Source organism: Hypomesus nipponensis, chromosome 22 (assembly GCF_054491055.1).
Source record: "Hypomesus nipponensis isolate SF chromosome 22, ASM5449105v1, whole genome shotgun sequence".
Taxonomy (NCBI): Eukaryota; Metazoa; Chordata; class Actinopteri; order Osmeriformes; family Osmeridae; genus Hypomesus; species Hypomesus nipponensis.
This window is the reverse complement of record NC_140382.1, coordinates 4,270,285-4,288,344: the sequence shown is the minus strand read 5'-3', so window position 1 is coordinate 4,288,344 and position 18,060 is coordinate 4,270,285. Positions and strand designations below refer to the sequence as shown.

At 46.5% G+C, this 18,060-nt stretch overlaps 1 protein-coding gene across 1 annotated transcript; it reads right to left on the bottom strand.

Annotated features, from left to right (window-relative positions):
• Positions 1 to 210: 210 nt before the first annotated feature.
• On the bottom strand, positions 211 to 17,933 carry npdc1a (neural proliferation, differentiation and control, 1a). Its single transcript, XM_084687929.1, has 9 exons — positions 17,593 to 17,933; positions 8,713 to 8,859; positions 3,934 to 4,026; positions 3,429 to 3,743; positions 2,831 to 2,897; positions 2,497 to 2,581; positions 2,291 to 2,370; positions 1,791 to 1,890; positions 211 to 1,687 (listed from the first exon to the last, which is right to left on the bottom strand). The coding sequence occupies exons 1-9, from the start codon at positions 17,702 to 17,704 to the stop codon at positions 1,622 to 1,624; spliced, it is 1,065 nt and encodes a 354-aa protein (XP_084544055.1). The 5' UTR covers positions 17,705 to 17,933; the 3' UTR covers positions 211 to 1,621.
• Positions 17,934 to 18,060: the final 127 nt, after the last annotated feature.

The following is an 18,060-nucleotide window of genomic DNA, read 5'->3' as shown; positions in this document are numbered from 1 at the left end:
GTTACGAGAGCTGCTCAATTCCCTCCCCCAGTCACACACACACACGTGCACACACATACATACGCACACCAGGCTTTCAGGCTCTGTGGCGAGAAAGCCAAAGTGAAACTTTCCAACCAAAAATGTGACACTTGTGTCAAAGAGGAGACAGAAATAGCCCAGTGAAAACACAAAAAGGAAGCGAGCAATGACTCACAAACCAATACTCACTTGTAATAAAAACCCTTTAATTCAGATTCAGCTAGGCCTGCATATACAAAGACTTATCAAAAGTGAACTCTTTAGAATGATTTTTTTTTGCAGGGATTGGGACTCACAGTGGTCTTGCCACTGTGAGGCAATACAAGAAAGTGACATCTACCATGTTTTAATGTCATCATCTATGTTCTTCGCTCTGTATAAGAGCATCTGCTAAATGACTAAATGTTCGTACGAGTGCTTCCATGTCACTCACTTATAGAGAATTTACAGATACAAGTTAAAATCAGCATAAATATATCAAATGAAATCCTTTTTAATCAAAGCATGCAGTATACTTATTCTGGTGCTGATTTTCATCGACACAGTATATATATATCTTTGCAACACTTTATTTCCGAGTCAATCTGTAGATGATCTCTAAATGCTCAGCATATACTCAATAAACTATCAACAGATGGTCAATTACTATTAACTAACGTTAATTCTAACCAGTTGTCGAATATCAGCAGAGCTGTACTATTCCGTTCATAGTTTATTGATGGTGTGAGCATCTGCATAGGGCATACAGGGGACTCTCAAAACGATGTGTAACCTGGTCATTTGTATGTGCACTCTCTCGATACATAACAATCCTTGCTGCTCCGAAATGGCAGTAGCTTTGATGTCAAACCTGGTTGGTTGGAGAGTATCCAAAGACACTCAAGAGAAATGGGATATCTGAACCGAGGACTGGGCAAATAACATGTTAAACTTACAGTAAAACAGGATTTCTCCAGTCCTTTGGTTTCTTAAGGAAGAAAAACAATACAAAACATGTACCTATAATTGAATATACTGGAATATGTTTTAGCTGTGATGAGAGACAGAAGATAGGAGAGGACATTGAGGTTCTTAAATGTGTTGACACGTGTGTGTCCTCTGGATCATATATATGTTTGCTTGTGTGTCACATTCAAATAGAGGCTTTGGGAAGTAGCTGCACAAACAATGAACATTATGAAGGCAAGCCAGGGGAACACTAAAATACAGAACAACTTAAATCCAACACAAAGGGCTCAATATGTGACTCCTAACTTCTTGAGGACTAACTTTGCCTAGAGGTTCCTAGATAAACGACAAAACCCCAAAGGAGGAAAGAACAGAAGTGAAACTGTGCATTTCACTGAGAAGGACTGTGTGCGAGCCAGACACGATACAGAGTATGAAATGTGACAAGTATGACAGTTATAGACACCATAAGACATTGGTCATGTGATCGTCCGTAGAAACGAAGTCTTCACAGTTAACTACTCCATCTTTCATTCTTTATTTCTTGTCTTTTTTGCACAGGACTCATCCAGTTTTCTGAGATCGGGTTGGCTTGTTTCAGAGTATGAACTGGCTTGTGTGTGTGATTATGCTTTGAGTTGGTCTAAATGTTTCACTTTCTCTGGTATTGTAAAGTGGAGTCGTCAAACAAGGGATTCTTCACTTCCATCTCACCTGTCTGTCTCATAAAAAACAAGAAATAGAACATATAGATGTCAATGGTTAGAAGGTGAGGTGAGGGCTATGTGTGCGTGTGTCTCTGTCTGTTTGATGCTACTCACCGGTGCCAGACCCGGACACTCATACACAGTGAAGTCTCCTCCCACTTCCTCTTCATCGGAATTTGCTTCAGAGTCTGAGACTTTGTGCGCCTGTTTTTGTCTGGGAGAAATGCAGTAAATGTTTGAAGCCTGTGAGTGTGTGTGGATACTCGAACTGGATGGCAAAATCATGGGAAGAGAAAGAGAGATGAATACGTTGTGGGTTGGTGCAAAATGACGTTGTGTCCTGGGGCAAGGCACTTCCCCCTACTTGCCTCGGGGGAATGTCCCTGTACTTACTGTAAGTCGCTCTGGATAAGAGCGTCTGCTAAACGACTAAATGTAAATAGAAAGAACACTGAGAGAGAGATAAAGAGAGAGAGAGAGAGAGAGAGAGAGAGAGAGAGAGAGAGAGAGAGAGAGAGAAAGAGAGAGAGCAACAAAGAGCAACAAAGAGCAAGAAAAAGGGTAGAGAGAGAGAGGAAATCATAGAAATGGAGAAAAGCGTGGAAGAAACTCACTTGGCCATTGAGATCATCTGCTGCTTCTGGTGCTGGTAGTGGTACATATGAGCACTCTGGTTCAGAGTCTGATCACCCACCTGGTGACAGAAGAGCAAGAGAGAAGGGGGAAAAAAAGAGGAAATTAGAAGAGAACAAAGAGGAAAGAGATATTGTCACACATACACTCTTTCTTTCTCTTGGAAATGTCCAGATACAATTCTTACAGAGGTGCCGTTTGCTGTTCCAGGAGGTTTTCCACCAAAAGCTTTGTAGTCGATCTTCTGGACCAGGCGCATTTCTCTCTTCAACCTGCAGGAGGCAAGTAATCAGACTGTTTTTCTAGGGTTAGGATGGAAGTCGCTCAAGTCTAAATGCCCATAGGTTAAACTTATACAAACATGTGCAACATAAAGTTCTGAAATGTTGGATCAGCTCTCAAAATGACCTCTAGTGACGATTCAGACATAGCTCACGTGACACACTTGTAAACAAAACTGAAATCCTGTTGTTTGAAATACAGTGTGTCTGTCATAGCATGGTATAGGTTGGATGTCTCACCTGAACCAACACACTGTTGCCAGGATCATGGCCACTGTGCCAAGCAGGATACACACTGAGATCATAACTGTAGATGGACACACACACACACACAGTCACCACCTTTATTACTTATGAAACTGGGACACATTGCATGGAAAGAGAACATAAACACTTCAGATGAAGCCACAATTACATTTACATTACATTTAGCAGACACTCTTATCCAGAGCAACTTACGGTAAGTACAGGGACATTCCCCCGAGGCAAGCAGGGTGAAGTGCCTTGCCCAAGGACACAACGTAATTGACCCGGCAACCTTCTGATTAATAGCCCGATTCCCTAACCGCTCAGCCATCTGACTCCCTACTCCCTCCCTACTCTCTGACTCAATGTTCTGTTGCAATATTTCACGGTTAACTAACTTTCTAACTAAGCATTGCATATGTGCTCACAATGTTAGAGGGTTAGATACTTGTGAAATGCGTCTTTACCTGTAAGAAATGGGCTGATGAATATGTGTGTCTGTGCATTTGTTTGTGTCCCATAACATTTGGTTAGGTTACAACATGACTACGGCTGATATTCACTTGTCTCCTAGCGCCATGAAGCTACTCACTAATAAGGAGTCCGTCCTTGGAACGGTACGGGATGGCGATGGGTCCTCCCCTCCTCTTGCCCTCAAAGGGGGACTCGGTAGTGGCGGGCTTGGGGGTGGAGGTGGCAGGCTTGGGGGTGGAGGTGGCAGGCTTGGGGGTGGAGGTGGCAGGCTTGGGGGTGGAGGTGGCAGGCTTGGGGGTGGAGGTGGCAGGCTTGGGGGTGGAGGTGGCAGGCTTGGGGGTGGAGGTGGACCGACCGGCCATGAGCTGGTCCTGGAATCTCTGCCTTGGAGAATCTGTCTGTGGATAAGAGGGAGCTGTCTTGGAGGAGGTGACTTCCAAGGAGACAGTGAAGGAAAGTTAGAAGCAAAGGAAGGATAGGGAGAAAGGAGAGAGAAGGGGGGAGGGTGGTGAAAGAGAGATGGGGGAGGGTTTAGAACAAAGTTTTTTTCAATAAATACACAATGGCAAGGTCCTGGGAAAACATTCAAAAGTGCACAATCATTCAGTGACGGTGGGACTCACTTGCTTGGTTGCCCTCCACCACCTGCTGTTTGTCGATGACTGATTGAAGGAAGTCAATCTCCTCATCTAGGTCAGGGCTTGTCGACATTTTATCTGCAGACACGCATACACACACACACACAAACAATACGCTGTCTTAGAAACAGCATCTGTCACCAGGTCATATAGGAATGTGTTTCTGTGACCTAACCAGATGCATGCATGCACCCAGGACAAAACCAGTTAGCGTCTGTGTGTGTGTGTGTCTCTCGTGTGGTCAACGAGTGTATGTTGTTTGTTTGGGGATACAGATAAAAGCAGACAAAGGCCAGTTCTTGTTTAACAGCTATTTAACAGCTATGTTAGCCAGACAGTTAGCCACATTCCTGCAACCAGGGCCTCTCCACGGCAACCAGGGTGTGGAGTATGTGTGTGGCCAGGGGAGGAAGCACCACAGGGGGGGCTTGAGCAATCAGCCAAACCCCCCCGCCTCGGCCCAACCACCTAGACTTCAACCTAAACCTGCCTTTTGATTGGCCAGTTCATACATCGACCTACGACTCCAAAGTCCTTCTACTGTTTTTATGTTGTAGCTATTTGATTTTGTATGCACGTACGTATGATACATGTTTTAATTATCTGACTGGACGGTATTGTTCGATGCTGAGCTGTGCTGTATTTATGAACCTGATATATATACACACACACACACACACACACACACGGAGCGTTGACACAGCCCTGTCTTTGGTACATATAATACTGTACCTCTTGTGCATCTCCTCTCCAGCACTCTGTTATGCACCAGAATTCTGCTAGAGCAAACATATGGGGTGAAAGACAATAAAACAAAGAAAAAACAACCTACATTTGCTACATGCACATGAATGTGCAAGCTTAGCTACAGCAAGCCGTTGTGATGTTTGTTAACACCAGCTGCATCATATTTCCTGTGTCACTTTTCCACCCTAGAAGGTTTGCCATCTGGCTGGGGTGATGTGCATGATATGATGTGACAGTTTCACTTTCGCTGGCTTCTTTTGTTGTTCACACCCCCCTCCGCCCCCGGCCATTTAGTTTGCTCCACAGCAGGTGATGGTGGAGGCGGGTCATGCCATCTGCACTTTGCAGGTGGTGATCAGCTCCGTGGGTGACAGTATGCTTTGCCAGCAAGAGCATCAGTGGTTCACCACAAACTAACTCAGTTCAGTTTGAACTTTCAAAGTCTATAGAGTCAATATTATAATATAACATGTAAGATGGTGTAGGTGGCCACCGGTCAACGCAAATCACAACATTTGGAAAATCTAGTTCTTGAGAAGGATCAGGGGATGAATAAAGGTGTTATTGGAGAATACTCGAGAAGAGGCCATGTGTGTCTGTGTGTGTGTGTGTGTGTGTGTGTACAAGTATACACCACACCTTGTGCAGAGAGAGAGAGCAGGTTTTGGCACCACCGTGTTAATTACTCATAAAGCCCGGAGAGGAACCCAGGGGGGTGGTAAGGTACAGCAAACAAACAGTAAACAAGTCAACTGTGGGACACACCACACACACACCTCTGCCGTGATCACTTACAAACTCATGTACATCCCATTTCTACCTTGCCCCCCCCCCCTCTCCCCCCTCCCCCGGCCCTCGTACATGGTCCATTACTTACATTTGCCATGGGGACATTGGGAACAATCACTTACCCCGATATGACACGCTATGATGAATCATAGCTGGATAACTGTGACTCACGATGACACGGGAGTCTATTTGATACTTTATGATCATGAAAGTTTGAGTCTCCCATGGTCACTTGTGTAGGTGTGTTCGTCAATGAACAAACATATTTCTTTGAATTCCAAATGTTCTTTTTTTAAATGACCCTTTAGTGTTCATGTTTAAGCCATCTTGAGACCGAGTTCTCTTCTATAGGCGATCCCTATAAAAAAAAAAAAAACCTACCTCGCCACCTTGTGGCAAGTATGAGGATAACAGCTCAACGTTGACTCACTTTGGACCATAGGCCATAAATGTTTAGGATAGACCTCCATGGTTTGAGAGCACGGTGGAATCTTGTTTGAGCGTGACAGGATACATTTGAGCAGTGTGCAGTTGCATCAGTTGTTCTGAGTTACACAACGTCTTCTTGACCACCATGGGAGTGAGAACCCCTCGGTCAACAAGTCTCATAAAACCTCGACTCGTCCCCTGATCCATAAACTCTATAAATACCCACCTCTCCCTGGCAACACACGTAGCTGTGTAAACACATGTAAACTTCGGAGATCTCTCTGATTGAACCTTTTGAATGAAACTACATTTCCCCATCCTTTCCTTCCCCACACATGGGACACTTGAGACCTTCTGGTGTGCCCTATCAACTCTTAGCCTTTCATCGCCTCAGTTTACAGTGGTTCAAAGCATTGCCTCCACCAGGCATCACAAACTACATTACCCACGCTGCCCTGCCCCATGATGTCAAGATACTCCCTTCCTCTTAGCTAATGGCCTGTGTGCAGTTGTCATTGGTTTCCATTAACTAGAGAGGCCCATTATCCAGGGCTTGTCTGTTTTGAATCATCTCTTGTCTGTTACCTGGGCCTGCATGTCCCTCTGGTCCAGCTGGAGTTAGCTACCACTACATGACAGTCACACAGGCATCAGGCTCTGACGTAAACACAAAGCCCTCATTTCCCCGTTACATGGTCACATGAAGTGCATTTTAAAGAGCAAACCCAGGCAGATGGCTGAGCGGTTAGGGAATCGGGCTAGTAATCAGAAGGTTACCAGTTCGATTCCCGGCCGTGCCAAATGACGTTGTGTCCATGGGCAAGGCACTTCACCCTACTTGCCTCGGGGGGAACGTCCCCTGTACTTACTGTGAGTCATTCTGGATAAGAGCGTCTGCCAAATGACTACATGTAAACCCAAGACACACTCCCAGTGTCTGAGTCTCTCACTCTCTGTCTCTCTGTGTTCCTGTACCGTGCACGCACACATGTTGCGTTGACACAGCCCTGCCTTTGGTACACACAACCCTTTCCCTCCAGCGTGTGCTCCCTCTACAGCACTCAGTTCAACATCAAAGTAACAGAGGCCACTACTGTAAAGCAAGGCCTATTTACCCATGGCAGTGTGCACCTGGTCGACAAACAGAGACAGGTTCTTCAGAAAACACCCAGGACGAGGGGAGCTAAGATGGCTACTGCTTTCAACAAGTTGTACACTTGTTATCCCTGGTCCACAGCCAGCCTCTTACCCTGGGGAACATCCAAGTGCTGGATGTTGGCGTCTCTCTCGAGCTTGTCACTTCCTTTGAGACCATGGGACGATTTGCGATCCTCCCATGTCAAGTTTGTACTGTGTATTTGTGCGAGAGTTGGTGTACACGTGTGTGTGCGAGGCCTCTGCGTCCCACTGTTTGTGTGCGTGTGCGTGTGCGTCTGAGTGTATTATGCACTGCCACACTGCTGTGGAGTGCGTTGGCGGTCTTGTTATTCAAGCATTGTTATGCACAATCATTTCCATCCTGCTGCTCTCTCATGCATAGCCAAAGACATCTGGGTTGCCAGGTTCAATTATGTATCGGTTCCAGCACTGCTGCCATCCCCCTTTCTGGACCTAACTCGACCCTCATGGCTCTGTCTGATGCATGTGCAACACGACACACGTTTGCCTCAGATAAAGAGATGAGATTAAAAAAAGTCAATGCAACAATGAGGCCACTCATTGGGGGTTTGGAGAAATCTGTGTATTAGTAATAAGGTCACTATATGAAACACACACAAACTTGTGTTATCACACAACACACTGTTCAACATTCACTCAGAAAATGATAATGACAACCCTCTCCTCTCCTTTACAGATGATGGCGTCACCACTAAGCTGTGCCAAGCCTGTCCTTTGCTGCTAAATTATTAATCCCGGAGAGAAGCCCACACATGCAGACAGATGGAGAGTGCCCTACAGAACTGCTCTGGCCTCACACTCTAATTCTTCTTCCATCTCTCCCTTCTCTCAGTTTGTTTGTGCTGCTCTCACCATTTCCCTCCCTCCCTCCCTCCCTCCCTCCCTCCCTCCCTCCCTCCCTCCCTCCCTCCCTCCCTCCCTCCCTCCCTCCCTCCCTCCCTCCCTCCCTCCCTCCCTCCCTCCCTCCCTCCCTCCCTCCCTCCCTCCCTCCCTCCCTCCCTCCCTCCGTCCCTCCCTCCCTCCCTCCCTCCGTCTCTCTCTCTCTCTCTCTTACGAACTCGCCCAGTTCGTAACTATGAGGAATGAGATTTATCCATGTGGAGCGGCTCTTTCATAGAATTCAATTAGATTAAGTATAGGGAGCCACGGAGAGAGGGAGGGATGGAGAGCGACTGACGGAAAGAAGGACGGAAAGAGAAAGATCTAGAGGGAAGGAGAGGTGGATGGAAGGGGGGGGGAGTGAAAGAGAGGGCAATGCGTTGAGGCGGTGATTAAGTGTGTGTCTGTGTGGGTGTCATGTTTTTGTCTGTGTGCGTGGGGATGGGGGGATTAGAGGAACACAGGATCAGACCGCAGACAAGCTCACTGATGCAGGGAGGGAGGGAGGGAGGGAGATAGAGGTGACGCAGAGAGGAAATGAGAGCAAAAGAGAGTGAAGAAGGGGGTGGTGGGGGGGGGGGGGGGTCCTGTCTCTCCTCGGGGCCAGAGGTGGTCTGTCTGAGGTACGCGCATGATGATTTTATTCCCCACCCTCCTGAACACACACACACACAGCTTTTCTTGACAGGCACTGTATGTGTGTGTGCACGTGAAAGAGAGTGCGTCGAAACATCCTCATACCATAGTCATAGGGGATCTTCTTGGCCACACACTTCCCTTCCTCGTTCTCCTCCAATGGGGAGCGGCAAGGGCCGCAGTGAGAGGAGCCACCCTGGCAGATTTCCCGCCCCTCATGGACACAGCTAATGGCGTGGCATTTCCTTTTAGCTGAAAAAACACAGAGGAACAGACACAAGTCAACATTTAGTCATTTAGCAGACGCTCTTATCCAGAGCGACTTACAGTAAGTACAGGGACATTCCCCCCGGGGCAAGTAGGGTGAAGTGCCTCGCCCAGGGACACAACGTCGTTACGGCATGGCCGGGAATCGAACCAGCAACCTTCTGATTCGTAGCCCGATTCCCTAACCGCTCAGCTATGAGACCCCCCCGAAGAGACCCCCCCAACACTGTGCCCCCCCCCCAACATTGTGTCCCCATTGCTCATATTTCTGTGGTCGTGACGTGATCGTGAGTCATGATATCAGGTTATTACTAGGCTATTGCAAACAGATATAACCCCACAGCACAACAAGGCACATCGAGAGGGATGAGTGTGCGATTGGGATGAGGAGGGTGAGTGCGGGTGAGAGTGATAAAGAACAGGACCAGTGTGTGTGTGAGCAAGTGTGCAACATCTTTCTCCGGCGGCCGTGATGTCGCCGGGCCGTCGCTTGGAAATGTCATGGCAACTGATTGCATTACAGATGAGACGAGGAGCATAATGTGGGCTAAAGCCTAGGGCACAAACTGGCACAGATGTGCGCACTCTCTCTCTCTCTCTCTCTCTCTCTCTCTCTCTCTCTCTCTCTCTCTCTCTCTCTCTCTCTCTCTCTCTCACACACACACACACATTCAAAGCTGATCGTAAAGTGAGCTTTATAATCAGCATATCTTTCCAGGCACTCCACACTGCAGACAGGCTAGGGCGGGACCTGGATACCCCAGACTGCTGACATCCAGGGTTATGAGGGAGAGGCGGGGGCCGGAGGGGCCCCCACAGTATCCCCAGTCTTACTCTGGGCCCTAGAACCTTTGGGCCCTGGAGCACCTGGTTGTCAATGAGCCTGACTTGATCTGTGGTCAAGTCTTCATCCTACAGTCCATACTGGAGAAGGACTGTGTATCGGTCGGTTACAAACTTGAAAGGTCAATCACAGATTTGACTATCTTCCATATAGTGGATTTGGTGCTTCTATAAGATGGATGAGTAGTTGCTGGGGTGTGGGGCATCTGTGTGCTACAGGTTGCCCCCCTCACACACATTACATACTCCTGGTCTCTCTCCATTGCATGTCTTGTTGATTTGGTTGTATGAGTATGGTGGTGTTGTATGGGGTGTGTGTGTGTGTGTGTGTGGAGTGGGCTAGCCTGACTTCCCGGGGCTAAACCCGAGCTCTGCAAGTTTTTGATTGATGTTTTGATTTTGACCAGTTCTCGACATAAACATTTTTGAAGAGTGCCTGCCCGAAAGGCTACCAGAGATCTAGAAATTTTTTGAGCCCTGGTGTGTAAACGTAAACAAATGTTGCAAAGCCAACAGCTTGCAGTCTTTTCACTAGACCACAACTGTGCTTTCAGACAGATGCAGAAATGCCCTGAATGTTGCTCCATCTCCATCTCACATGCAGAGATAAGAGATTCATCTCTATTCTTGGTACAACAATATGTAGCCTAGCAACCGCCTGATTAGCGTGCTCGGCGTGTCTCTCTGTTCCTCCACACTCACCTTTCCCTCCTTGATGTCAAAACATGGGTGACGAACACGTGCTGGACCCATCAAGTGATCACTGTCTTTCTTATCCTCCCTCTCTCTCTCTCTTTCTCTCTCTCTGTGCCGGTTTCTCTCTCAAGCCTACTTTCTCGCTCTGTCTATCTCTCTCTCCCTCTCTCTCTCTCTCTCTCTCTCTCTCACTCTCTTTATCCCGGGGGGGGGGGGGGGCTCTCTACTTTTACCTGACACGTGCCATCCTTTCTTTTCCTGAAGAACTAAAATTCTGCTCTGATCACCGTAATACATTTCCTTGATCCTGACATTAGCCATGCATGCGCCTGTCGACTGGGAAAGAGCGGGAGATCTCATCATCCACTAACCAGACTCCGTCTAAGTGGCTTCGGGCCGTGAGTCAGTCAGTAAATGACATGTGAATGTGCGGAGCGAGAGAGAGAGTCTGGCAAAACGAGAGTCTGGTCGTCGGACAACTGGATCAAAGATGGCGTATGAGAAACGGAGGTCCTTCCATTTGTTGCTCCTCCTCTCTCTGCCAGTGCTGCCTGTGGCCCGTCTCTCTCAATGGAATTAGACCTGATGAAACCTTCGCCCACATCAGGATCAGGACTGACACAGCCTGGCTACTGTTGCTTTTCCATCAGCAGATTTCCACTCTGCAGTCTCCCGACCAGGCTGCTGCGTCGTCGCCTTTTACTCGTTTATATTCTTATATTCCAGAAACTCAACACACACTGCCGGCTGTCATGTCACCACCTGGCTTTTGAAAATTCTTTCATCCATTCTCTCTGTCTCTCTTTCTTGTTATGCCTCTCTCGTTTTCTCTTTCTGTTCCACTATGTCTTGCTTGTCTTATGTCTTAATCTTTACCTCTATGCCTCACTTCTTTAAATTTTTCTCTCTCCTTCTCTCCCTCCCTCCTTCCCCTCTCTTAGTCCTCATCTTTCTCATCTTTTTTAAAATATTCATCCATATTTCATCCTCTCCCTTCTTCTTCTTCACTGTTGATGTTTCACCAAAACACTGGCCGGAATTGGGGTGTTCTGTCTCTGGTCATACTCCATTCGCTCTCTCTCTCTCTCTCTCTCTCTCTCTCTCTTCTCTCTCTCTCTCTCTCTCTCTCTCTATCTCTCTCTCTCTCTCTCTCTCTCTCCCTCCAGCCACCTTTCTGAACTCATCTCTCATCTTTCTCTGTATCTCTCTGTATTCACTCTCTCAAAAGCTCTTCCCTCCTCTCTTTTTTCTCTCCCTCTCTCTCTCTGCACTCATCGCACCATCTCTCTCAGCTGTCCAACCCCAGACCCTTTGATCAGAAAGTGTGCATGCGTGCGCATGTGTGTAAAGAGTGATGATTGCAGTCCAGATCTGGGCTGATCTGACCCTGTTCCTGCAGCAGAGACACAAGATCAAACAGCAGGACATGGTTACTGGGGTCTGGTCTTTCCACATCAAACCACCAGCAAAAGAAATCCCTCTGGATAGCACACAGCTCCCTGTTTAGATCGATGTCATTGATTCATGTGATTAATTAATGAAAATGAATCACATTTAACATCAATTTCTCTTCTGTCGAGCCTCTTCAACGTGAATCGAAAAAGCAAGAAAATGTGTATGTGTGTTACGTTTGTTATTGAGCAGTGTTGCTGGAACCTTTATCGAATGCTGTGGGTGGTTAATGTTACAAAGCCACTACCGGACTACAATAATCACGCTTCACACACTGGCAAGCAAGCAAGCACGCACACACACACACACCCTCATCATCATTCCCATCATCACCATTCGTCCAAAGCTAAAGCACGGGAGCAAAGGATGATAACCATCACAGATAACTGGAACACTAATGACAGACTGTGTAGAGAGACCCTCCGTTTAATGACCTCAGGGATACTGCATCCGACTGTTCCATCCTAAACCCGGCTAGCTGGATCGATACCACACACACTACGGGACGGGAAGTGCGTACATTTCATAAGGTGTGACAAGAAACCACAGGAGGGCAGGATGCATCCCATTGTCACCTTCACAGCTAGCTAATTAGAAAGACAGAGAGAGAGACAGGGAGAGAGAGAGGAGAGTGAGAGAAAGGGGGAGTGAGAGAGAGAGAGAGTGAGAGAAAGGGAGGGAGAGAGAGAGAGAGAGAGAGAGAGAGAGAGAGAGAGAGAGAGAGAGAGAGAGAGAGAGAGAGAGAGAGAGAGAGAGAGAGAGAGAGAGAGAGAGAGAGAGAGAGAGAGAGAGAGAGAGAGAGAGAGGAAAATGGTGCGGGAAGGAGACTCGAGATGAGGGAGAGATGAAGGGAGACTGTGCTCACGCCCGAGAGACCTCGAGAAAAAGGTAGACAGAAGGAGAGAGGAAAATGTGAGAGAGAGCGCTAGTGAGAGAGGAAAAGGGGGAGGGAAAGAATGAGGGGGAGGGAGAAAAACAGGGGTGAAGCGAGATAGTGGACAGCAGAGGGAAGAGAGAGGTAGGAAAAAGAGGAGAAAGAAGGAGTTGGAGGCAGTGAGCGCTCAATAACAATGCCCTACATAATGGATCATTAGGTCAGCAAGGATGACCGAGGTGTATAAACGTTTTGTAACAGCAACACCTGATGAGCCAATGATAGATAAATAAAATGACTAGTCCAGCCATCTGCTGTGGCATGCTGGGTAATTAGGAGCACCGAGGAACACAGTGGCCTAGCGCTCCCTGACACAGCCGGGCACAGACACTTACGTGGCACCGTTTGTTTTCTTTCGTCACTCTGCCGCAACGGCTGCTCTTGATGAGAAAAGCTAGCACTCAATCTGTGCCTTTATGATAGTGTTTGTGTGTGATACAGTATGAATCACACTGTAAGTATGAACGTGAATGTGCTGGCATTTGCGTTGTTGTGAGTTGTTGTGTGTGCGTGCATCCCATTGATTGGTGAAGCGGGCAGCGACCAGGGGGAAGGAAACTGGCCATGCCAGAAGGGTAACGCTGTTCCATTGTGTGAACTTCCTGTTTGTCGGGACATATGGGCAGCACTCCAAATCAAGTGCCTGCACTAACAGACGACACTAGAGCGTCCACTTTACTGGACAGGAGAATCACAAAGTTCGGTCCTTCCCAATGCAAACTTCCCTCCACACAGAACTCTCAGTGGACATAAGTATTATTGTAGTAATGTGGAGTAACATGGAGTAACATGGAGTAACATGGAGCAATGTAGAGACAACCAAGTATTTGTCCAATAACATTCGATTGGAGATGATCTCAAGGAGGGAAGAAAGAAAGATCCAGGGACGAGGGGATGTTTTCTAATTGGCATTGAACTCTGCATACCTCGATCCTCTCAGTATGCCTGCACCTCGTCCGTTAATTGTATATAGCGGGACAAGTTATCCTTTACTTCTCAGCGTGAGAAATGATTGAAATGCATGAGAAATACGAGGTGTTGCGTAGAAGCGTGAGAATCACTGAAATGCGCGAGTCTCACAGCGAATGTGGGAGACTTGAGAGCCCTGAAGGTCTTAGGATAGGTCTTCGGAAATAGTGCACAAAGAAGTAGTCAGTCAACCAGAGCTCCTGTTATTCAACCGAACATTCAGACGCTTGTGAAAGACTGTGAATCAAACCTGCTGCCTTCATTCTCAACTCACAGACTATATCTGGAACTATGTCACCTTGGCCTGACTTACGGTCAACACCGCATCTTATCAGCACCACTTTGGAAGAAAAACAAACAAACACCTGTGCTACTGTGCATGACTGACAGCTGATTCCCAGTGATCAAAGGGCCTTGGTGGTGATGGGTGCGTCTTTCTCTGATGAAACCTTTCCAAAACGTCTAAGCAGAGGGAACAGAAAAAGCTTCAGCATCTGTTTAAATAGCCCTGAGATATGTACACTGTGACCCAACACTTTTCACAACACTAACAGGACCAAAACGAAAAACTGGTTACTGAGTTACTGAGGTGGAAGAAACGGAAGAAAAAAAACGATAAGGAAATGAGAAAAGAAGGAATGTGTGCCTGTCACATTCATGCCTCAGCGTAGCAGGCAGAACGGGTCATTCTACAAACAGGTGTGCCCAAAGTGACTCTATTGTTCTATCTTTCCTTTCGTTCCTGCGTCTCTCTTTCTCTGATGACAAGTACGTCTACTGCCTGTCCACCTTCTTTGTCTCTCTCTCTCCTATTGTTTCACTGTAACTTTGCTACTGAACAGAGAATGGCTTCCTGCATATTTCTGTCTCTCGTACTCGTTTCTGATGCTGATCTACGTCCAGCACAATGGTGGCAGGACACAGACCCATGTTAGAGAGCCGACCACACGAAATGAAACAAGCTGAAATGCAATTTTCTATTGGTACCTCCATTCTTTTTTCTCCCTCTCTAGGAGGGGCAGACGACCGTTTTCGGTTCGTATCCAAACCACAACCGGACTGGTAGGTTGTTATTGACCTCCTGTGTGCGTTAAGGGGCCATGGCTCAAAGTGCTCTGACCTGTCTGGTCAGACAACCCAGTGGCCAAAAAATGGTCCTTTAAACGCAGCGCTGTACTTTCAGATGTATGTGTGTGTGTGTGTGTGTGACATAAACTGTAACAAGATGATGATGGTCAGGGGGTTGGGCGGTGGGCATTCAAGACGATCCAAACAGCATCGATTGCAGCCCCAGGAGGTGTAGACTGTGCAGAACGTCAAGGAAAATGTCTCTGGATCGATTGAATTCACTATTAGCTCCCTCATTTCCTGGCTCTGTTCTGTTTGGTTCCCTCGGGTGACAACACACACACACACACACACACACACACACACACACACACACATGAATGCCTTAGCAACATTGCCTGACAAGATAAATGTTGAAACCTTCTATCCTTCCCAAAGTCCGCAGAAGAATGAGCGTACTGGCCAGCCAGGATGACCATTTCCTAACAAGTCTTCAGAAGGAAATATTTTTTGGTGTAAAATTGTTTTCAACTCTCTCCCAAGGATCTGTTAGACTTTCCAACAGATCCCCGTCAATGCTAAAGCGATTTGCGCTCCACCTGTAGCACTGTCCACTGTGGAAAGTACTTCCAAATGACAGATGTTCTGATTCAGCTGTATTAACTTTGAGATTAAATCAACTCTTTGTGATCATCTCTTCGCTTCTGCTTGATGGTAAAGTGTGCGTTTCAAACAGACGTGTTTGATTCCATCGCCCTGTGTGCTCTGCTCTTGGCTCTCCTCAGCCACAACTTCTGTATTTTTTTCTCTTTTTTTATATTGATTATCATTCAAGTGAGTATGTGTGTGTGTGTGTGTGTATGTATGTCTGCGTATGTGTGTTAGTGTATATGTAATGCATGTCTGTGTGTGTGTCTGTGCGTGCCTTGGTTTATGTGCGTGTGTGAGCGTGTGATCTGTGAGCCAGCAATCTATGTGGCCCCAGCTGGTTAAGTGTACGTGGCAACAAGACCAATTTTCCACCTGCTCCTGTTTCACCTCCCACAGTTAGCCTACGCTTAAACAACCTACTTATGGCAGCCATGACCACCCCGGGGCCATAAACGATGTGTATGTGTGCATGTGTGTTTGCAACCTGTAACTGTGTCTAATAATGTCAGTTAAACTATAATCTCCTTAATGCCAACAAGCCTCCAGGCGGGTTTTCCTTAGACAGACTCAAAGGCTCTGCTCAAAACAAGCTTCCGAACTGGAACAATGCCGGCACACAAGAAACAATGCCGGCAGCACAGTTATCTATGAATAGAGACATTTTAAAAAATCATTTTACATTTTAATCAACCTTTATAAATACTTTTTTTTTCTCTCTCTTATCAACTTATTAAAGTTAATAAAGCCTGTAGGCTATGCAGATTGAGAAACCAGAGGGCATAAATGTGCAAAATAGAGGTGCTCACAAAATGTTAGTTCAATTTTCCCATCGTTGCTGTGTTGGACAGTTCTCTCCGCTTACATAATGTGCACAGTCGCAGCTACGCAGTGCTGTACCTTGTTAGGATTTACAGCCGACTTCACAATAACACATTCTAAAGCCATATGGACACAGACAAAGCCTCAACATCAGCCTTGATAATTGACAAAGAGCAGAGACAGGTTGGACTGTTTACATATGCATTAGAGTCTAATGATTGGACAAGTTGTCTTGTTCATAAATACAACAAAGCACTCAACCATTAGGACATCTTTTTTTGGGGGTTGCTGAGGTCCTGTTTCAAAGACAAATACATTATTTGTTATGTGGATTTAGCGTGTGTCGGGGATTGAGGATGAACGTAGGCCTGTGCCCTGATGTTCCCAGTTCATGTGTTAAGCGTCCTGTGTGCTTGCCTCTGGGATTTGGGGATTGTGTCTGATTGTCAGTGCATGTGTGCTTGTATGTGTGTGCATGTGTGTATGTGCCGTGTGCGTGTGTGCGTGTCCACACCAGCCAGATGACAGAGATTGAGGGAGAGTACCCAGCTGTTGGGTGTCCCATAGGGTCTCCATGTTAAGAGATCAGGGGAGATTATCTCTGTCGCTCCATCACCAGCCAGTCAATACATTCTGCCCCCAAAGACCTATGGGGCTACCACCCACCCGCCACACATCATATTCCTTTTTTTACTTTGCAACATGTCTAGATAGTTTATTCATGACAATGTATAAACAATGAATGACTGGTACCATGTAGACAAGAGAATACAGGAGGAAGGGCAGCTTTTGTTAATAAACGCAGTCACTATAACTTTCTTTAAAAAAAGGAAGGGATTTAATAATGGGATGGTAAACCAAGTATTTTTTTGGTCTTTTTCCATAGATGTTCGCAGAGACAGTTACCAAACGGTCTTTTTAAATTAAAGATATCTGTGATATAACCTGCCCGGATTCAATGAAACCATCTGGTGGCTTAGAAACAAATAACCTACATCGTCAGCGTAACAAATAGGGAAGTGTTAAATGTATACGAGAAACAAACAACATTAAATGTATTGTATTTATGTTCAGTGTAGCCTGTGTTTGGGGGGACATGTATACTGTTATACTGAACATGTTAAAAGCAGTAGCCTATACGCTATTGAAAGATCAGATGGAAAAAAAATACATTGACAGTTTATGTCACTGACTATTTGAGGTTGGCACAGATTGTCACCCAGTCAACATAATTGACATTGTCCGAATAGTGTTACTTAAATGTATGTCAAAAAGGTTATTCTTACCTGGCAAAGCTCTACTAGCAGAAACAGTAGCGAGAATAACACAGAAACACAGCAGAACCCCGGGCAGGAGGGAGGCCCGGGGTTGTCGTTCGATCCGGTTCGGAGGCAGCATCTTTAGTATTTTGAGGAACGTATAGCTGGAGACGGAGACATGGAGCTTGTCATTTCCGCAGCTGTCCTGTAATACCTATGCTTAAAGAGTATGGTGTAACGGCGACAGTCGAGAAATAGTACACACAGAGAAGAACGCAATCCTGCCGGTTTGCGCTCCAGCGCAGTCAATTTACGGTCTTCGCCTTTCGCTCACGAGTGGTAATCCGTGGCAGAGCTAAAGATAGCGCTGCTGTCGGTGAAGGAGGGGGTGGGAATTCAGCTCGGACAGAAGATTAGATGAGAGGTAAACGGGGGTGAACTACGTAAAACTCCGGCGTTGCATCCTAGTCAGCGTCATGACGCTATAGGAAAAAA